This window comes from Ctenocephalides felis, unplaced genomic scaffold, assembly GCF_003426905.1.
Source record: "Ctenocephalides felis isolate EL2017-DRISC unplaced genomic scaffold, ASM342690v1 CF-g0.4_SCAFFOLD_00845, whole genome shotgun sequence".
In the NCBI taxonomy this organism is placed as follows: domain Eukaryota; kingdom Metazoa; phylum Arthropoda; class Insecta; order Siphonaptera; family Pulicidae; genus Ctenocephalides; species Ctenocephalides felis.
Window position 1 is genome coordinate 32170943 of NW_020536999.1, and position 23743 is coordinate 32194685.

At 28.5% G+C, this 23743-nt stretch overlaps 2 protein-coding genes across 2 annotated transcripts in view; both read left to right on the forward strand.

Annotated features, from left to right (window-relative positions):
• Nucleotides 1-719: 719 nt before the first annotated feature.
• Nucleotides 720-23743, forward strand: part of LOC113382220 (collagen alpha-1(I) chain-like) — a 31839-nt gene continuing 8815 nt past the window's right edge. The window contains 13 exon segments of the mRNA XM_026620736.1: nucleotides 720-783; nucleotides 13454-13817; nucleotides 15099-15261; nucleotides 16448-16616; nucleotides 17690-17761; nucleotides 17985-18101; nucleotides 18401-18703; nucleotides 18766-19079; nucleotides 19985-20191; nucleotides 20256-20342; nucleotides 20489-20599; nucleotides 21501-21636; nucleotides 22309-22433. Coding sequence (XP_026476521.1) covers nucleotides 720-783; nucleotides 13454-13817; nucleotides 15099-15261; nucleotides 16448-16616; nucleotides 17690-17761; nucleotides 17985-18101; nucleotides 18401-18703; nucleotides 18766-19079; nucleotides 19985-20191; nucleotides 20256-20342; nucleotides 20489-20599; nucleotides 21501-21636; nucleotides 22309-22433 — 2232 coding nt within the window.
• Nucleotides 18451-19011, forward strand: LOC113363701. Its single transcript, XM_026606183.1, has 2 exons — nucleotides 18451-18703; nucleotides 18766-19011. The coding sequence occupies exons 1-2, from the start codon at nucleotides 18500-18502 to the stop codon at nucleotides 18946-18948; spliced, it is 387 nt and encodes a 128-aa protein (XP_026461968.1). The 5' UTR covers nucleotides 18451-18499; the 3' UTR covers nucleotides 18949-19011.

Sequence of the window (23743 nt, forward strand, 5' to 3'; positions counted from 1 at the left end):
ATTCGTAATTGTTCTGAATAGGACGCTCTTCGCATTAGCGAGCGTGTCTAGCGTGCCAAGCGACATATCGTACGTCTATAACATTACTTTACATTACGCACAATACAAATCATAAGCAATGTACAGATTCCTATGTATATATTTACATATATAAGCACATTAATAATATTATAACATATTGATATCATCTTTATATATACAGATTGCGGCACCGATTCAAAACGAACGCGATTATTGATTTAAAGAATACGATTCTACTTCCCTGTTGTATAACGGACTCTTAATTGTTTGAAATTGATATGGGGTACTCGTATGAATATGAAATGATTGTAATTTAAATTAATTCCATCGTTTGATATTATCTTATATAATTTTGGTTCATATGGGTCATTAGACTATTTTTATGTTATTGGTCACATAATATAATAATAACGTTTGCTGTATGAAAAGATTTATTTTAAAAGAACGAGCAATTCTTATTTATACATAATACTCTATATTTAACAGTTCGATAATCATCTATCATAGCATATATTATTGCAAAAGTTTTATATGAATCTAAATCATTATATAATGAGCAGGTTCGTGAGCTGAGTTAAACTCAATTCAGGGAAGAAGTAGTGTGAGAGATTTTCATTATCAATTCACACTGCAGTTCACCTCCGAAATAAGCTACTTTGAATTGAAAACATATTTCTGATCTATATTTTAAAGTGAAAATGGACATAGCTGCTGCAAGATGTCAATTGTCCAGAATTCGAATTCACGACCCCGTCCATACAAGTCTGTAAGCTTAACCATTACGCCACGAAACTCCCAAATCAATTTAAAGTTCATAATGATTTACAAGAATACGTAAGAAAATAATAATTAAGTCTAAAGAGAAAAAATACCTCACATCTAGTCTTCTAAAAAAAAATTTTACCTCCGAAATGATTTAGAAATTTTAATATGTATGTATCATGTATTTGGCTAGGATATTGTTATAGTTAAGACAACGTTACAATAAATTTCAATAAAAACAATTTTAAATATAATTCTATTCTAGACACTGTTATTAATAATCTTAAAATTTATAAAATAGAAATCATGAGCAAAATATTGTATAAGGCCCTCAAATATTTCATTAAATGATATTTTTCATTAAATCTGTAGATATCATATATAAAAGTAATTTAAATTTTAATAATATTGTAGTTACTGAATATTTCGTGATTCTAGAACGTTTTTTGATTTTAGAATATCGTTTTGTCAATAACTAAACATTCATTTTAACCACAATGTTGTTATTTTAAATGGCATGCAAAAAACTAGATTTTTTATCCCTAGATAATAAAACATAAACAAATTTTGCGTCATATCACTACAAAAGAGATAATTACCATACTTCTTACATCTAAATATGTATACATCTAATATTATCATAATTACTTGTTATCATAGAAGAGGAACTAACTAATGACTACAAATCGATAAGATTAGAACACGTACTGACTGAATATATTAAAGTTTTCTATTATAATATTTAACGATTTGATTTAGAAACAAATCTGATTCACCTTTCTGAAAATTGGTTTTCAAGTAACTGCATATAGGGCGCTTTTTCCAGCTTTAGTAGGGTCGTAAGAAAAATCCGTCTAATCTGATTATATGTGTAGGCAGCATGCCGTTTAGATTTATAATATTCATATTTAATATTTAAATCTAATTTGATTTGTGATGCAGTGATAAAGAAATAGGGTACAGCGAAGCTTAAAGGTCCGCTGGTATAAAGGTCCAACATAGATATTTCATAAACAAGTTAAATTAAGAATGTTTGAACAACAATATTTGCAAGTAGAGAAAAAGGTGTATAAGTCGCCATCACCTTGATTTCTATCGGGGAAAAAACGGCAATTTTTTATAATCCATAACAAAAGTTCTTTCTTTCGTCGTTAGTATTTTTGTTTGTGAGCACTGTTGTTTAGTTTACCATACTATAATATAATGTTTAAGTATACTTTATTTAACTAATTTATAACATGTATTATTAATTTTCAATTTTTTAAAATAGCAAATAAAAAGAAATTAGGTTAAAATAAGCTATTTCACAACTTTTCTGATGTAATGTTATTTACAGCATTATCACTATAAAAAATGCACCAATTAAATTTATATTTTGTATTGCTTGAATAATGTAGCAATTATTTTGTAAAATCCCTTTAAAATTAAAATAAGACATTGGACCTGTTTGCACCTTGGCCGTCCGAGTTTACCCCGCCTATGAGGTAAAAAAAACAGTTATAAATGTTTGAAAAACAGCAAAAACACATTTTTACAATGGTGAATCCGCTGGGAAAGTCAAATTCGACTTTTGTCAAAATTGAAGCTTCAAGTAAAATATTAATTAATTTGATTAATCATTATGGATAACAATTAATATATATACAACTTAACACAAAAATTACATAATACAGAATGTAACAATATTGTTTATTTAATTAGAATAAGATAAAATAATGAAAGATATTTGAAAAAAAAAATGAAAATGTTAACTTGAGTATTAATTGATTATTAATTAAGTTAAAGTTAGAGGACATAAGTATTATAAATAGAACTGCAATAATTGAGGACGTAACCCTCCAAAATGCCTAAGAAAAATGTTCAAAATCTGAATTCATCGTAAAATAAATAACTTAATAAACTGGCTTGCTGGAAAAGAGCAATAAGAGTGTATATTCAATTTTATTTTTTTGTAAAAATTTTAAAATTTGTCAAAAATCTTTATACTACCTAAGAGCAGAAAATCAATTTTCGTATGAGCAACTGAATCTCAGCATAAACATTAAATATTATGTACATAAATTAGAATTTTATTAACAAGAGTTGGTAAATGACTAAATAAATAAGTATGGAAATCTATTATTTTTCAATTAAACAAAGTTTATATAAGCCTTAATTTAAATATAATAAAATATTCTCTGCAGTTAACAATATCATTTAATTTTTTAATGACATGCTGTTTCATTCGATGGTGCATTCTCGCATTCCAAGCCCCTCCAATTATTCTTCTAGTCAAACATGTACTAAGGCCAACAATTACTCAAGCTCAAAGATCTGTTAAGTTCATCTAATCTTCCGTTCAACATCCTATTTAATGCCGTCACATCAGTATCGTTTAGACATCGATAACGCCATGTCCGCGGCGTCGTGACTTATTTTGACTCGGTCAAAGGGAGTGAAAACATGTGTAAAATGTAGCCCAATTTGGCAGTCGGAGAGTATAACTAATAATATATAGCAAATATAAATTATAGATCAAATATTTGGAGATTTTAAGACAATAGTGTGATTGTGTGTAAATTTATCGACGACCCGTCGCGCCGGGGATGGGTCGCAATAAGGTGGTCGTGCCGCGTGCGGCGAGACTGTTGAGTGTGTCAGCGCGTACTTCGTTAGTAATTTGGATTTTTCTGCACTTAACGTGGACGAGCGCAGTCAGAGGGGATGCAGGTCAGTTTTTTTTACACAAATTACAAGGAAGAAGTTGCTGAATAATTCTACACTGGGTGTAAAATGATATTCAGGGCAACGTGATTCTAAATCCTTTGCCCCAAGAAAACTAACAAATCCAAAACTTTCATTCTGCCCCAGAAACGACGAAAATTGTAACCATAAAGAAAATTTTTTTTTAGTCTACTTGACATTTGAAATAGACTAGAATAAAATATTAAGTGATATGGAAAAATTACTTTGTTCTATTAGGATCTGAATATACAAAGAAGTCATAATTCAATTCATATCTTATTTCACTCATTAAAAATTTGCTGTTTTTTTAATCGTTCAACATGTTTATATAAAAAAATTCATAGTATTAGAAGAAAACCCTTTCTACGCGAGTTACAAAATACGTATTTTATCTCCGGAGCGGCGGCATCCGAGTGGTAAGGGTTAAGATCTGAATCATATACAGTATGTTTATTATAAGCATACATTCATAATTTAATTCATATTTCATTTCTATTAAAAATTTGCTGTTTTTTACAATCGTTTAGAATGTATAAGACACAACAACCAAACTCATAATTCAATTCAGAACTCATTTTTCAATTCAGAGCACTATGCTCATGCTTGAACATGCTTTTTTATCAATAGTTTGGCATGATTTTATAAAAAAATTCAAAAAGTATTAGAAGAAAAATATAGAAAAAAAACAGAATTAACCCTATAGTTGCAAAATTAATACGTATATTGTCGCCAAAGCGGCGGCTTCCGAGTGAAAAGGGTGAAATTCTGAATCATACACAGAACGTTTATTATAAACATACATTCATAATTTAATTCATATTTCATTTTTACTGAAAATTTGCTATTTTTTACAATCGTTTAGAATGTGTTTATATAATGTACATTTTTTAGAATAGAGAAAAGATATTGAAGATGATTGAATTAAAATCTGAACCATGTACGAAATGTTTATTATAGACATAAATTCATTATTTAATTCAGAACATAATTCTTTAATAATTAATAATTCTTTTTACAAAAACTTCGCTGTTTTTTCAATCGATTGGGTTGTGCTCCCATAATGAGCTCTATTTCAGTATGTTTTATAAAATTTTTCATAATGCCATAAGAAAATATAAAAATAAATAAAATTAATATCTGAATCATATAAGCAACGTTTATTATAAACATAAACTCATAATTCAATTTAGAACTCATTTTTACTGAAACTTTGCTATTTTTTTCAATCGTTTGGCACGTTTTTATAAAAAAAATTCATAATATTAGAAGAAAAATATTGTAAATATAATTAACCCTAGTTGCAAAATGAATACGTTTATTGTCGCCAAAGCGTTGGCATCCGAATGGAAAGGGTTAAGTTCTGAATCATATATAGAACGTTTATTATAAACATACATTCATAATTTAATTCATATTGCATTTTTACTGAAAATTTGCTGTTTTTTACAATCGTTTGGAATGTGCTTATATAAACTCTTTTTAAGCACTATAAAAAATACAATATTAGTGCAAAAATATTGAATTAAGACTTAAATCATGTGCAAAATGTTTTTTATAGACATAAAATCATAATTCAATTTGGAACTCTTTTTACTAAAACTTTGCTGTTTTTTCAATCGATTTGGTAAAGCTCGTATAAGACACTCTATTTAAGCATGTTTTTATTAAAGATTTTATAATGCCAGAAGAAAAATGTTTAAAAAAATAAAATTAATATCTGAATCATATAAGAAACGTTTATTACAAAAACAAACTCGTAATTCAATTCAGAACTCATTTTTACTGAAACCTTGCTGCCCATGCTTGAACATGCTTTTATTGAAAAAATCATAATGTTTGAAGAAAAATATTTAAAAAAAAATGAATTAAGATCTGAATAATGTACGAAATGTTTAATATGAACATATGTTAACCAATAATTCAAATCAGATTTCAATTTTACAAAAAGTTTGCATTTTGGATGACGATGAGCATTTTTTGAGTGTCTTTTTATGAAAAAATTACAATGTTACAAGAAAAATAGCACGTATTTAAAAAAGTAAAATATCAATTGAATTATTAAGTTTCAAATGATGATAAATAATAACATAATATTAAAAAAATGTTTATCTTCAAGACGAATATAATTTAAATCCATAAGTTCTTAAATAATATTAGGTTATTTTGGGCTTTAACATTTCATTTTCACTATTATTGATTTGAAGATCATATAGAAATATAAATAATAACGCTCCAAAAAGTATTTTTTATGATTGTATCGATAGTGCAGAAATTAATTAAATTTAATTAAATAAAAAGTTCAAATTCAATGATTTATACTACATTAATAAGAGTTAACTGTGATAAACAGAGTTTTTAATAAAGGTAAATTAAAAATCATGAGTGCATATTTACATTTAATTTTTGATTATAAATCTAACTCGAGCAATGTGTGAAAACTAACAAAATATTATAATGACTAAAACTGTAAAGTATATAAGCATTTATTAATTTGTTATATAAAAGGTTCAAAAAATTTAAAATTAGTAGAAACGAACAATTCATAATGAACGTATATATGCTTGAGCTTTATTGGGAACAAGGATAGTTTACAAATATCTGTGGCGTATTCTAGTCCATTTGTTATTTAATATATGAATAATGTGAAATATATGTTAAATGTAATAAAATATAAGCACATGTTACATGACATTAGATAACTGATGATACTCTGTTATCAGACAGATTTTTATACTGACAACTGAGAATAGTTTCATTGAATCATATTAAGCGAAACAATATAATTGTAATTAATATTAACAAGAAATTACATAGGAAACGCAGCTAAATTTATCGATAAACGATTTATTATGGATTCAGATAAAAAATAATTAAAATAAAAATAAGCTTGAATTTTTAAAAATATTCATACCGTTTTTGCAACTAATCATTCAAAAATATTATAAAATATTTTATTATGATATGAACTAAAATCTCATTAAACTCATAGTACTTCAAATTAAATATTGTCACATTGTATGCATATTTATTGCAATTTACTTTCTTAGAAAATAGTATATATTTTTAACAGGTATTTATAAGTAAAATACTAGATTTTAGTATTTTGTGTTACAGAACAGGAAGACCATATTTTTTGCTCCAAAATTTACACAAATTGGGTCGTTTTCTTAAATAACATAAAATATATATTTTTCTCTCTAATGTCTTTAAAAAAACTGACTCACAAACAATCATATATTATGTGCTAATTCAAGATGCAAAAATATTCAACGTTAAAAATACAGGCTATTTTCAGATACCAGCGTCACATACAATTATATTATACTTTCATTTTAAGTTTTACATATTTAATTATAATGAAAGAATTATTAAACATACATTGTTCTCAATATATTTTCGTAATACCAACATTGATTTTAATGAATGTAATATTCCGTATTTTTACATAAAATTTTCGCAAATGGATTTTACAATTCAGATTTACGATAATCCTTTACAGATTTGCACTGGTAATTGGAAACTGCATAGCAAATAAGGACACAAACATTTTTCGTGCACAGTAAATTTAATCCAAAACCGTGCTATTTCGCTTCGAATCTCGTCAATATGATGCAAAAAATCCTTTTAGAAGCTTAGTAATGAGTTTTAAATTAAATTCATGACATCTGACACACTAATGTTTCATTTTTCGCATTTATTTTTATGGTGTTGTTGTGTGAGCGAATATTTTCTAACAAAAGAACTAATGTCCATGTTTTGCATTCATTTATAACAGTGGGCGTTTTCGTACCCCTTTCTGTATACAAAGTTTTTAGAACAAAGTATATAAATACTACGCGTACCATAAAGTCACAGTAAAATTTAAATTAGTTGCAGTTGGTTATTAGTTTTTGAAAGTCTTTATTATGTCATAATATGACATTTACAAAAACAACTTTTTAAAATATTTTTATAATTCATTAATCTTCGTAACTGGCGTTTGATGAATTATTTTGTAATACCAAAATTAGTAATCCCGCTTTATAGAATTTTGTGGTCAATTATCAAAAGCGATTTTAACACTATTTCTCATAAGACTACAGATTGAACAATTGAAATTTCTGCACAATTCATAAATTTATATGAGGAAAGACGGGGCACAAAGGTCCAATTTGTCTTTTCGTAATTATACAGTGTAAACTAAATGAACTACATGACAACTTATAACATTTGTGTAACATGTGCCCCATAAGGACGGGGTAAGAAGGGACGGCCAGAGGGCAAACAGATCCAAACTTTTTTTTTGCAAAATAATATTTATCTTATTTAACCAGTTTGAAATACAAATTTTATGGAATGTGTATAACCTTGATCTGGTATTCCGAATAAAAATATTCATCAGCAGAGCTTGAATAACTATTAATTTAGTTTATCACTTTCCACTTTCCGCTGCTCCGGCGACAAAATACGTATAAATCTCGCAATTCGCGAGTGGAAAGGGTAAAAATTTACAACACATCTTACAAAGCCAATAAATAACGTAAACCTAAAATTTATATTTGTGTGTCATAAACTAAACACAAAAGCTCCAAACCAAATAAAACTACAGGCTAGAAAATACTATTGGTATGAATATTGATACGTTTTCGATAATCTCCTGAAAGTCGCAAGAATTAAGGTCATGGTTAGTTACAAACGTTTTGCCTTCTACTTTAAAATAGTATCACTAAAAACTTTTATACTTAGCTTAGATAGTGATGTTGGATTTTTTTACCCGCCGATCTTTAAACCCCGCTCTACCCTATTATATAAAAATATTATAGCTGTACAATCAAACCTATTCAAAGACAAATATATTTCTTAAATTGAATTTTATAATATCGTGGTCTACTTATCCTAAAGCTAATTATAAATTTAAATACCCCAAAGTCTGCTTGTGATACGTTTTATAGAACTTTAAATAACTTTAATGTTATGAAAGTACGAAGTTTGCAGTATGTCACATTCTGTAGGGCAAAAGTAATGAATAAACCGACTAATTTCTGTAACAAAATGTTAAATGCATTAGTCCTGCGGCAACATAACTCGAAATTAGAAATAATTTGTACAGAAAATATTTTGAGACAGACTCCTGCAGAAGTTACTGCAATTAGATTACAAAATTTTACAAATAAAGAAAACAATACTGAAGTCAATTATTAGGAAAATTAGGTAACTAACAACAAAAGAATCTTATACTTACAACTGTTAATATTTATAACAAAACATGATATTTCAAATCTTGAATACATTACATTTTCCCAGGTACTTTATTGGCTCGTCCCAAATATGTTTTTCTTCTTAGATAAATCCTATTTAAATATATGTAAAATAGAGTGTCCTTTCTCAATATGTGTAAATATGATTTGAATGCGATGGGCAGATTTCTATAGTGATGTCATTTTTTCGCAAATCCAAAGTTAGATAAATTCAATTTGAATAGAGTATGAATCAAGATTTTGGTATAATAATGTCAAAGGGCAATTTATTGGAATGCAGTCAAAACTAGGATTAGATTCCTAGAACAAATGAAAATGGGGTAATCTATATAAAGTAAATTATTTTAATAGCACTATAATTATAAAAATTTTTTTTTTTTATTATGCAAATAGTCACGTATTTTTATTTTAATTTTATTTAATTTTGTACTAAAGTGGTATATAAATTAAAAAGAAGTAAAAATATTGTAGAACAAGTAAAACTACTTGATAAGTCTAAAAACATATAAAATATAATAGCCGCAAATTTTGGTTCAAAATTCAAAAAATAATTGATTTAATAAATTTATAGAACCAATATTATAAAAATTTCAGATCACTCTTTTAAGATACTTATCTTATTCCAAAGACGATTTTATTATCAGTGTAATAATTTTATATTGTAAGTAATAATTAGTTCTTGTAATTTTTATTTTTCTAACATGAAAACTTTGATATATGCGGAAATGTATGAAAAATGTAAAATACTATTATTTTGGTTATTAACTTCCCGTAGGGTAAGTTATAGTAATCGCAAAAAAATCGAAAAAGAAATTTTTTATATATCTTTACGTTTCAGAGGTTTCTAAATATTTTGGCATACCTTAGAAAAAATGGATGTGTGTGTGTGTATGTGTGTGTAAAAGTGTGTGCGGATACAAATTTTCATCGACGATTTCGGGAACACGGATGAAGCGATTTGAATAATTCAAAAAACATTCGATTCGTATTGATAAGGAGACGTGCTGATTAGTTTTTGGCGAAGGCAGGTCTAGCCGTTCCGAAGATATGAGGCAAAAAGTGCCAAAAACGGTAACTCAGTTTTTAAGAGAACGGAGCATCCGATTTGAATAATTCAAACAACATTTTACTTGTATTGATAAGATAAAGAACTGATCAAATTTTCATGAAGGCAGGTCTAGCGGTTTTAGAGATCTAGTGAAGAAAGTTAAAAAAATGCCATCTGACGGTCTAAAATGATCATTAGATATATGCACATCAAATTATCAGATATTTTATAGAGATTTTAACAATAAGTATACATATTGTTTACATTCCTGTTGGTTCCGTACCAATGATTGTCTGTTAAACGGTGGCGCGGCGCTTACGCGTTTCAATATTTCGTCTTTATGCAGTTAAAGCAGTACGATTGCTAAATAATGCAAAATAGTTGATTATTGTAAGGATCAGTTAGTGAAATTTTTATACCTCAACCCAAATTTTGACGGACAAATAAAAATGCTATTGTTCTAGTTACTATAGATTATAATTAAAATATGAAAATAGTACTGACTACAGATAGCAAGTACCTATACATTAAACCCGAAGAGGTTTGTTCAACAATAAATAAAATTTTATAAATATTTATAAATTTGTCTGACAATTTGTGAGTAAAATAATGAGTAAAGCATAAATTAGTAGATCTTACATCTGTTCTTGCTATTGACTTCAAGGCAATCTTTTCTAATAGTATCGGAACTAGAACAACTGATAAGAACTTTAAAAGGCAATCTCCGCCGATTCTAATAATATACGATTCTAACTATAAATGTCACGGTGTCAGATACAGAAATATACATGAGATACAAAAGAGATGCATTGTCTTTGATGTATGGTGCTTTGATTATGACTGTGTGATTTATTACTTACTGACATATAATAAACATATTCAAAATTAATGTGAAAAATGCCTTAAATAGGTTAAAAATAATAGCTATAAACACCAAAAAGGTTTATAAGGACTTTTATTATCGTTAATAACAATAATATGCAAGACAACGCAACATTTAAACAAAGCTTATGAACAAAATATAACAATATATTATAAACCATAAATTTTTTAACAATGTTAACAATAATTATTTGCAGAATCTTTTTTTACTTGTATCAAATTTTCCTATTCCTTTTTTTTTGTATTTTATCTTATTAGTTAAGTTAGGTTTTTTTATCTGTGTAATCTTTAACCAGACAGGACAAGAAATACATGTCACACAAAATTTGTCAGAATCGTACTCAACACACACTTTTGAAAACAAATCATTATTATGACTGAGCTAAATTAGCTAAGCAAAAACTAATTGCTGGTAAATAACTTCTAATGTTCAACTTACAACAAAATAACAAATAAAGTGACCTATCTGTATACAATTAACAGTTATTATTAAAAGAATTCGAACATGAAAATATGCTTTTGACTTTTTAAAATCTATAAGTCATGTTAATATAGGGCGCTGACTCAATTCATTAATGTAAACTTGTTCGAACAATCATACTTCATCTTTCTCGCTTTGGACCCTATCTCAAAATAAGTTTAGATTTGCAGTTATAACTATAGTTTAGTATACTGTCACTACCGTACCCTGGCACAACCGTACCCAGTCTCCTATGCACAACACATATGGCATTTTTTAAAATTATATATTCCTTAATATTCGGTAAACTGGCATATTAATAATCATGATTTTTAAACATCCGATGTTGATCTGTTGTTTATCTACATCAAAATCAATTCATTAGTATAGTATGGTATAGTATAGTCAAAATCAATTTATTATAAATAAATGTATGTACAATGTTTATAAGTAACGTAATATATGTCCAATTTTAAGTCAAAGTGAGTACTAAAATCATATGTTAAAACATTTGAATTGGAGATTTTGACATTTATATATACTATTTGAATTTACACTACCTTTAGTAATTTATGAGAAACTTCTCAGTTTACGATGCTATGTGGGTGCATAGAGCAAAAATGTTTACAACTACTTCAACATAAAATTGTGTAGGAGAACAGCATTTCTAATAATATGATATTAAAAAAACTGCTAAACCTAAAACACGATGACGACTATTTCTTTACACGAATACTGACATTGATCATATTACGTGATTAAAAATTTATTATTTCGTACAAGTTATAGCTACTTCGCCGGTTTATGAGTTTCAAATAAAAATATTAAATTGCATAAAAAACTTTTAATGCGTCTGTTCGTTATTTAATTCATTAATGATATAAATCCGTATTCGAAAATGTAATTAAGAGGTGTTAATTTGGTAATCGTAAATATATAAAATGTAATGACTCAATAATAGCTAAAAGGTGATTATGTGGGCTTAAATTACAGATTTAAGTGCTCATAATCATATTGAATAATTAAAAATTATAGTGATGATAAAAAGTTACTTTTTAATTGATTGTTTTATATGCAAATATTAATAAAAAAAATAACATTTTAATTATCAAGATATACATTTTAATTGCATATATATTTTAAAGCGTTGAAGTCGACATCTTTTATAAGATGAAGTTTTAATATCATTTTTGTAAATGATTGAAATTATTACAGTGAATAATATATATGATAAACGAATTACAATGAAAAACAAAGTTAAAACGACATTAAGCCTAATACTAAAATTACGTAATGAAAGGCACCAGCCACCAGACATACACGATTTTGTAAAAGAAGAAGAAAAGGGTTAATATAAGGCCATGGCAGTAATATATATGTAACATAAAAAACAGTTTTCTCAGGATTTTAGACAAAAAGTTTATCTCATGAAGTTACCATGGTTCCTGTGAAAATTTCTGATATTATCGTGTGAATATTTTCAGATTCTTCAAACAGTATTTGTGTTATATCTCAAATCAAAAAAATAATGTGGAAACATTGCACATTACAACAAAAATCAAAACTATCAAATGCAGTGTTTGGGTACTATCGGATATAATTCAAAAACAGCACTTAAAAACAAAATCTTGGTTCACCAAAAAATAAAAAATTGCTAACTAGTTATAAGAAAAAGCCTTTGGGGATGCTTCAGCAAATCTAAGGTGGCATTGGTGCAGCGAACCTAATCAAAACTATTAAAAATAATGACAGGTGCACCTTGATACGCGAGCAATAAATTTCTGCATGATGATCTTAATGTGTTATGTATTGAAGACTTTATAAATACAAGATTCACTAATCATCACCACAACTTACAAAATTGCCAAAATCACTCGGGTGCTCCGCTGCTCCTTAAACCAGAATTAAAAAAACTTAAAATATCATGGTCTATTACCTTGATCTAATAAATAGTATCTAATAGTGAATACCCAGTGGGGTAAATACTATCTCTAATTATATTTAATAAATATAAACCAAAATAGCTTATAAAATTTAATTAATGTTCTGATCATTATTAATAGAAGAAAAAAATCTAAAAAATAAATTAGAGCAGAATTAAAAATAGATAAAAAACTTAATGAACATTCTAAAATCATTTCATTAGAAAAAAGGGAGAAAAAAGGAGTAATATTAAATGTTGCCCATTCAAATTTTAATTTAATAAACATTTAGGGAGAAAGTAATGTTATCTATATATGTATCTATCTATGTATCTATGTATCTATCTATGTAATTATGTATCTATATATGTATACATATATTTTTTAATATTTTTAGATTCCAGTATGGCAGATCTCTTGGAGTTAACCCGAGTACGAGATCTTCCCGTGGGAGTGGTTGCGACGGCCGGAGCATGCGGCGAACGCGGCGGTGCATATAATTTCCTCTCGTCCGCCGTTCTGACCGCAGAAGCTGGCCTTCTATTTTCTTCTACGTTCCCGACTGATTTTTCAATAGTGGTAACCGCCAAAGCTGCCAGAGGAGCAGGACAAGAAGCAATTTTTACGGTTTACGGAGAAAGCGGCGAAGAACAATTATCAGTGTCAATTGGAACAGATATTTCGCTGTACTACGCGGATGAAGAACCCGAAGACCCGGATGACAATCTGGTATCTTTTGATGTCAATATTGATGATGGACAGTAAGTAAATAAAATTATAATTTTTATTAGAAAAGTAATCCTGTTGGTTGCTATTGTCTCTTATAAATCATCATAAATAAATACTCAGTTAATATTATAAATATAGAATAGTTGTGTGTCAAGTTTAACATATAGAATAGGGCGTGGCACAAGGGTCGAATTTGACTTTGAGCCAATATTTTGTGCAAACTAATTTCGGTTTTTGTGATGACAAATACAACTTTTCCTGATTACCATATTTCTGATATTTTAATACTATGGTTAAGAAAAACCTCACTTCACTTACTTTTGAGATAATGGTGATGGGCTTTATTAACTGCGGAGCTCTAACAATAAGTTTTGCTCAACCCTGTGCATTTTATTATATGTACAGTCGGTCAAGTAAGAGCGCGGCCGACTTTAACGACAGTTAATGAAAGATTTTGGTCTAATTCTTTCGTGAGCCGTTAAAATGAAGCTTTGTCCTTGATGCATTGTCAACAAAGGTTTAGTTGTCGTTGATCTTTTGAGAAAAAATCACGTTAAACGCCATGAGTGCTAAGTTACGCGTCGCGTTACCAGGCTGCGCCCTTTTGCATCCACCCAAAAGGTCCCCAAATGTCGCAATCAGCTGTTGCTAAATATACGAGAAAGTTGAAGTCATTTGTACAGAATTGGATACACCTATATAAAGTTGCTAAAAATGTCGATGATTTATCAGAACGTGGTTCTAATAAAAAGAAGAAAAAAGAACAGTCTATGTGTTTTTGTGGAATCCTGCTTTAACACTGCAGCAAGGACGAGCAAAATTAATGGCAAAATGTTTAGAAATATCTATAATAATATCTACAGAACTATCTGAACCTTTCTTCGTATTCATGATCTGAAATGGCGCAACACAATGGGGAAGCCCCTGACGACTGAAAAACGTGCGCTCCTTTTCCGCTTGGGCACATGAAAATATTGATAGAGATTTGAAAAAGTCATTTTTACTGATGAATGTTCTATATGAGCACATACTACCCTCATCGAGCCGTTAAATTAAAATACGAGCCGTCAGACTAGAATAATCCGTTAAATTAGTAAAAAGCATGCGTCGGAGATGCTAGCCAATTGCCATATTGACCAAATTGCATCATTGCTTGTAATGTATACAATACATATATAAATATTAAAGTTTCATAAAATAATTATTTTTATAAATTAACACGGCCACGCTCTTACTTGGCCGACTGTATTTATACGAACTTAAGGTTTCATCATTATAAAAACTTATTAATTTTATTGTTTATGATAATTTAGATGGCATCGTATGGGCTTTAGTCTCAAAGGTGATTCAGTAACGCTGATTTTAGACTGCGGAAGACAAATAACAAGACGTCTGATACGAAAAAGTAATGAAGGACTAAATACAGCCGGTATTGTTCTGGTTGGACAGGAATTGGAAGGAGAAGGATATTTTACGGTAAGTAAAAATTTGCTCTAAATAATTTAATTTATGTTTAATCCATGATTACCTAAAGCAGTAAGAGCAACTGGAGTTATAAAGTTGCCTCAAAAATTAATTATTTTATAATATAATAAAAAAAACAAAACAATTTTTAGGGCGCAGAATCGATGTCCATCCAAATGAATTAGCCTCGAAAGCTTAGACCACCGAAATAAAGCAAAAATTATCTATTATTTTCACTTAGGAACTTTTATATTATTTTTATTTTTTTTATTTTTGTATTTTTTTCCTTTTGTTTTGATATTATATTATACTCTTAATAGATTCTTTTTTGGGAGTATCTATTTTTTCAAATTATAACTTTATATATTATTTTTTTACTTTTTTGCATAATTTTAACAATTTTCATCGTTAGCAATAAACTATGCTCAATGTTTAATCTATCAGATTGGAAAATAAATTAAATAAAAAAAATTCAAAATGCAAGTTTAAAAAGCAGCGTGTAGATTTAGAATCTTTTGGGCACACCTATTATATAACAAAATAGACGCATAATCCAATAACATCAATTCCAATTATTAAATCTTTTCATTACTAAAATATCTAATTACGCAATCATAATTGAAACCTACACTTCACAATACGAATAAAACTGAAATTCAATAATTGTGCTAAAATTATTAATAATCGAACCAGACATAATATTCAAAATAATGCGTACAAACGTTTGAAAGATCATTTTAATATGCTTATGTATCACCACAGTTTTTGTTAACGGCATTATGGATGGTATTTACAACGGTCATTTTCCATTTTATTAATTAATAAAATATAAGCATATTTAATTATGTCATTAAATATGAAAATTCAAACAAGTCTAGTTATTATATAACGTTGCTGATTCGTACTTTTAATTATGAAAAGTAGTTTATAGATCATTAATGCAATATTGTTTTAAAGTGTATGTCAACTCAAAGCGAGTGGGAAAAACGTAACTGATACATGTGAAAACATATTAGCAAATGGTTCAAGCGATTATTAAAAATGTGGAAGAGCTTAGTTATAATAACTCGTTATGTACCTATATATAATTAAATATACATATAGAAATTCAAGGTGACAAAAACAAAGAATTTAATCAAAATTTAATTAATATGTTTTCATAAATTTCTATAGTTAAAGTAATTTAAATTACTTTCAGGGCGAAGTAGAACTTTTGCTGATAATAGATAACCCGGCGGCCGCTTATGAAGTTTGTACCCGCTACGCAATGCCTTGTTCGAACGTAGCACTGAATAGCTACACTTTTACTCAGACGGGTGGCGCGGCTACGATTAGTGGGGAATCGAGTGCTTCATCTCATTCAAGAGGTATTGTGAATTAAATTTGGAATTTAACACTAGAATTACGAATGTTGATTATATGCCTATTTTTGCTGAAGTGAGCCAATTTGGCTCATATAATAAAATGGAATTAAAAAAAAAATAGGTTAATTGAAATCGAGTCAAATTGGGGCAAAAGTCGGGTCGAGTCAAATTGGGTCGATCCGTAAATCTAGTGCTGATGTATCACACAATTTTTAAAAAAATCTGAATTAATTTGAGCTGAGTTTAGTGTTAGTGATATTCGATTTTTGAGATATAAATTTTATTAAGTCACATAATAAATAATAGTAAATAGCAGTCTGTCTGAAAACAGATCGATGACATAAATCAATGATAACAAGATCAATGAGCAACATAAATCAATGATTCCCTTTCCCTGCTTTATTTATTATTCCCATTACCATTAATCACTTTTTTACACTCTATTAAATTTTTTTCTCCAAACATCATGCTTCCTGGTCTTGTGTTTCGGTTTTCAGTTCCCTGTTATTTTTCTCTTGTCGCGTAAGTCATCAATCATCCGCATTCTTCTTCTTCCCGGTTCTTCTATATTGAACTTCGACGACGTCATGTAGAAGGCACACTGTTTGCAGATTTGGTCCGATCTCGTTTCTTTTCCTCCTAATGATTGTGCTCATTAACTTCTTTATTTATTATTTTATCTGTCAACTGTATCTTTTTCCTTCATCTTCAACACTACATTTCAAAACTCTCCAGATAGCTTTTGCCGGTCTTCCTTAGAGTCCATATCTCTGATCCGTACAGAGCTATGCTCCATACATAACACTTTTGTAGTAATATTTTTAATAAATTTATATTTTTACTGAAAATAAGAAAAAACTTAGTCTTGAAACTTTTGTAATAGTAATATTTAATAAATAGTGCAAACAGTGTAATTTTTTCATATTTACAAGCTAATATTCTTTCTTATATAGATATATTCTTATACACTTACGTGAATGTGAGTTCTTTTTAATTTATACCAAATTGCAAAATTTGGAAAATATTTTGAAGAATTTTATTAAACAAAGTAATATTTAATTATTGTTTAACTTTAGGTTCTTCGTCGAGCAGTTATGATAGATCCAGAGTATCGGCACAAACGAGTTATGAAGAGCAAAGAAGAAAAGGTTTCTCACTATTTTATACACTTATATTTAACTATAAGAAACAGTTTTTTACTATTTTAAACACTTATATTTAAATATAAAACATTAAATTTACACAATTTCATTTAAATAACAATACATGCGACTTCAGTTTTGCTTGACAATATTTTTTAAAATATGTTTTATTCACTTTCAATAATTGCATCGCTAACTTATTTTTAATAAAATTTTCTATATTATTCAGAAGCCGTTGAAGAAGAAATGAAATACAACAGGGGTGGATTTTCTGTAGTTGAAGGTAGTAGCTCTGGTCATGGAGTTGTCACTGTGTACAGCTCCACCCCTAGTGGACTTATCGAAGGTAATATTCATTAGCAATTCAAAATTAAATACAAAACTGCAATACAAAATTTTAATTTCAAAAGTTTTTTAATTTATTATGCATTGTAGTTTCATAAATTTCAATTTATGAATAGGTGTATTTCAAATAGGTGTATTTCAAACTATAATAGGTGTATTATGATTTGTAATGAACTTGGAAACAATTAAGTTGTATAAACATTATTTGAAATAATAATATTATTCATTCATATAAGAAATTATATAAATTTGCTATTTAAAATAACTCTTATTGTTAAATTTTATGAATTTTCTTTTAAGGGACATACGGTGGACAACACACAAGTCAGTCTACTTATAATCATAGTATAGTCCGTCACTATAATAGAACAGAAGGTGAAAACAGCGAAGAGACATCATATGAAGATTATGAGGAAGGAACAGATGATTATGATGAAAATGCCGAAGAGGAAGATGAGTTGGGAAATGCAAGCGCAGCCTTCAGAGGTCAAGATACCCGTCGGCGACGACCTCCAGACAGCAGGGAACGAAAAAGACCACAGCCTCCACGATCCAGACCCACAGAAAGGCAATTGGAAGCTGACAGAAGACGAGAATACGAAAGTAAGTAACGAAATAATTATATAGTATATGCATCATGATTTAATTCGTGTTTAATATTTAAGGTACTAGAAGACCACCGTACCAACCCTATCCGCCCCCAACGCGGACGCCTTATTACCCAACTCCTTATCCTGACAGAACGCCTTATTATCCAACATACTATCCAACTACAACAGAAGCTCCTACTACTCCAGAACCACCAAAACCTACAGAACCTCCAAGAACTCCAGAACCAGAAACTATAGAAAGTCCACAACCCGAAGAGAAATTGGAAACGCCACCGGAAAATTTGGTAACTCCAAGACCACCAGAAAAGCCAGAACACGGAGAAGAAACTGAGAAAACTCCAGAAGTGGAACCTGCTACTGAAACACCGGTATGAATTAATTACATAAATTATCTGTAAACTATTGATCATATTTTTTGGATTATGATAAGATAATTTCGATACTCATAAGGTAAAACGTAGAAACTTGATTTATTTTTTCAGAATATTTCTAAATATTAACAGTATAATAAGAGTGAATCGTTTTTAAGTCCAAATTTGATATAAATATTTAGAAAATTAAAACTAAAAATATAAATAATGATATATATATATATATATATATATATATATATATATATTAGTCTATTTTACACAGGTGATCGTAAAAATGTATCGAATTTCTTATACTTATAACTAAGTGACTATTGTCTTATCTGTATTTCATGTTTGTATAGGAAAAACACCTGTAATATGAATACTTTGTCATAATACATCATATAAATGTCAATGAAACGGAAAAGTACATTAAAATAAAAAGTTTGTTCGCTGCATATATTTTTCATATTAAGAATTTTCTTAAAACACATTACTTTTAACGTCAATATTACATTATGCCATCATTTTATAACCATATTAATTTTTTTTACACACACACACGCACACTTATATATATATATATATTTGAAATATGAACAAACAACACTTTTTTTTTGCACTAATTTATTAAATAATAATTTCACAAACGTTTCGAGACTAGGTTTGTCTCATCATCAGTGTGTTATAAATTTAAAATCTAAAATATGGAAACCTATATAAGCATTATGTGTTATCCGTTACACGACGTTTCTTATATAGGTTTCTTATATATATATATATATATATATATATATATATATATATATAAATAAGTATAATGTATTTATTGTACTCAAATTTTAATTTCGATTTAGCAATGATGAAATATTTTTGTATTGAGGTATATTCTATATTAAGTTTTTATACCACACTTCTAGTGGGAACCGGAGATAGATGCTTCAGCCTCAGCAGGCAGAGGTTACAGTTATAATTATAATCCATTGCGAGGACCCCCAGGCCCCAGAGGATACACCGGTTTACCAGGAGTACCAGGCCCTCCAGGACCTAAAGGAGATAAAGGCCGCGATGGTATCAGTGGCATGCAAGGATTTCCAGGAGCTCCAGGACATATATTTATGATTCCGGTACTATTTATTAATATTTTACACTCCATAAAAATTACTTATTTATATAATTTATTATTTTCAGTTAAACCAGCAAGGTAACGATAAAGGGCCAGGTGGGCAACCAGATGGGCAAGCTGAAGCATTCAGACAGATGTTGTCTCAACATATGGTAATTTATTTTATTATAATTATGATTGATTTTGAATTATTTTATCTTTTAACATTAAAAAAACGAGGCGTCATTTCCTTTCATATATACAAAATAAATATTTTTTGTTCGGTGAAATTTCAAATAATTAAGATAAAATTTATTAGATGGCGATGAGAGGCGTACAAGGACCAATGGGATTAACTGGCATACCAGGTCCAGAAGGTCCACCAGGACCTGCCGGAATAAAAGGAGAACCTGGAGATATTGGAGAAACGGTAAAATTTTTAAGAAAATAACTAAACAAAATTAATATTATTATATTATGATATGGATTATATTAATTAATATAATACCAATTATTTACTATAAATAAATTATTTTATTATATGTAATTATGAAATACGTATATGAAATAAGTATAAAAATGCTTCAAAAATTTGAAACAAAAGACGTAGAATATAATTTTAAATATTAAAATTGTAACATTTTTATCATTTTGGAAAATAATCATTACTTACTAATTCATGTACAATTATTTAAATGTTCTTAGTTAAATTACTTTTCAATTGCATTCCAATGATTGGTGCCATAAGTAAATTTTGCACTGAAATGACATGGCTTTTGAATTTTAAGTAGTAATTATATTTAATTTTATAATAGTATAGATTGCATATTAATCATAAGTTTAGCTACTACAATACATGAATAAAAAAAATACTTTACAACAGAATATTTTTATTAAAAAAATATATATTACATGACCTTTAAGGTATCTTTTAACAAAATTTATAAAATGACAGCAATCCATCTTCAAAGAAATCAATCGCAGATTCAAGTTTTTGTTACTCAACCAATTGTAAGGGTTGTATCTGACAATAACTTAATAACCTCACAGAAATTATTACGAAGCCTTTATAAAAAATACTGCACAAAGAACTCACAATTTGAAAAGAAATTGAAAGATTTTAAAGAAATTATATGATTATTAGTCGTTGGGGGAAACCAAACAAACGTTTTGTATTATATATACACTCTTACATGTACAGTACATACAAATATAAGCTACTCAAAATATGACTTATGTAGTGAATAATAATTCGAGCAATCAATGATTTTTTCTTATATCTATTATGAATAATTTTACATATAAATCGTCAATTTTATTTTTAATTCTAGGGGCCGAGAGGTCCAAGAGGTCAACTTGGAAATACTGGCCGGGAAGGTAGAAGAGGTCGACCAGGCCGAGATGGGGAACGTGGGGCTACAGGTCCTCCAGGAGTTAAAGGAGAACAAGGGCCTATTGGAATACCGGGTATGCAAGAAATTTTAATATTGAAAGAGTAGAATTTTTTAAATCATCCTAGTAGCTTCTCTTTTAATAAGTGCCTTAATTGCGGCATTAAAGCCACTGAGGTCATTGGCATAGTCAGAAAACTTTAGCAGAAGCAGTAAAAATATGGATATCTTAACATTTCATATTTTTTTCATTAAATATTCTGAGAGGGAATTTATTCAAGTTCAAATATAAACTATTTTATATACTATTGAATTCAGTGACATTTGATATCTATAGTGATTGGAATATGATTACCACCATCATGTATACGAGAAACTGCCAATCAGTTGCTTATTGTGAAGTAGAAAAGGGCATCGAAGCTGTATATCAATATTTATTGAAATTGATTCACGTAAATGTGCATTCAAAACTCTATTATGCTAAATATAGAAAATAAATTTTTTACATAAAATATGATAAAGTAACTAAAATTATTTCCGAGCAACTTATATCTAATAAAAAGTTATCTTATATTGATATTGACAAAATTAAATTTGTTATGTAATGACGGTATTATATAAAATAAGGACTAAACGTAAATTTCTTTATAAATGTAAACAATATTTATCAATTTAAATACGTTTTAGAATTTTTATTGAAACGCACAAATTGAAAGTTATTTTAAAATATTTCATTTTTATTTAAAAGGACTGCCTGGTGATAAGGGCGAAAGAGGTGCACAGGGTGCGCCCGGTGAGCAAGGTCTTCCTGGACATGAAGGAATGCAGGGCGAAGAAGGTCCTATTGGTATGCCAGGTCTACCAGGAGAACTGGTAATTATGAAAAATAATGTGATTTCAAATCATTTTCAAATTAACTATGTTATATAAGTACTTCATCATGAAACAAACATTTACAAATGTTATAATTAATTCATAAACATATTTAGAAACAAAAATTAGAACAATTTTGAAATAAAGAAGTAAAAAATGATATTTACAAAATTTGATGTAGAACTGTTCTGTGATTAATGTATATTCACGTATATGTATATTTGATCTAAGTTTTATTGATCAATAAAAGTCAATAATACAAATGCAATAAACTCTCGTATGCGTTAAATTCAACTGCAAAAGCTTTCTATCCAAAGTATTATATATCCAAGTTTATTAATTATACTAATGAAAGTATTTTTAATTAGTATTGCTACAATATATTTTCAATTATTACTTTTACAATGTAACAAATATTTGCATCTATAAAGCAAATTAAATTGTTGATCCGATATAATAATCAAAAATACTTTTGTTACCGCAGTTGACCCATGCGCACATTTTAATGTATTTTGTGTGAGTGTATTTAATAATTATTTAAATTTATTGCGCAACTATGTTAATAACAAAAAACAACCTGCATTACAAGATATTTTTAACTTCCCGTAGGGTAAGTTATAGTAATCGCAAAAAAATCGAAAATGAAAATTTTTATATATCTTTACGTTTCAGAGGTTTCTGAATATTTTGGCATACCTTAGAAAAAATGGATGTATGTGTGTGTGTGTGTGTGTGTGTGTGTGTGTGTGTGTGTGTGTGTGTGTGTGTGTGTGTGCGTGTGTGTATGTATGTGCGGATACAAATTTTCGTCGACGATTTCGGGAACACGGATCAACCGATTTGAATAATTCAAAAAACATTCGATTCGTATTGATAAGGAGACGTGCTGATTAGTTTTTGGCGAAGGCAGGTCTAGCCGTTCCGGAGATACGGGGCAAAAAGTGCCGAAAACGGTAACTCAGTTTTTAAGAGAACGGAGCGTCCGATTTTAATAATTCAAAAAACATTTTACTTGTATTGACAAGATAAAGAATTGATCAAATTTTCATAAAGGCAGGTCTAGCGGTTTCGGAGATATAACGAAAAATGTAAAAAAAAATGCCATTTGGCGGTCAAAAATGATCATTAGACATATAAACATCAAATTTTCAGATATTTTATAGAGATTTTAACAATAAGTATACATTTTGTTTATTTTCCTATGGGTTCCGTATCAATGTTTACCCGTTAGACAGCGACGCCGCGCTTACGCGCTTTATATTTCGTCTCTATGCAGTTAAAGCATACGATTGCTCTGAAAAACAAGTTCA

Coding starts and splice junctions, on each gene's coding strand:
- LOC113363701 (XM_026606183.1), top strand. CDS start 18,500: ATGAAGATTATGAGGAAGGAACAGATGATTATGATGAAAATGCCGAAG. Junction 18,704..18,765: donor CAGAAGACGAGAATACGAAA/GTAAGTAACGAA, acceptor TTAATATTTAAG/GTACTAGAAGACCACCGTAC.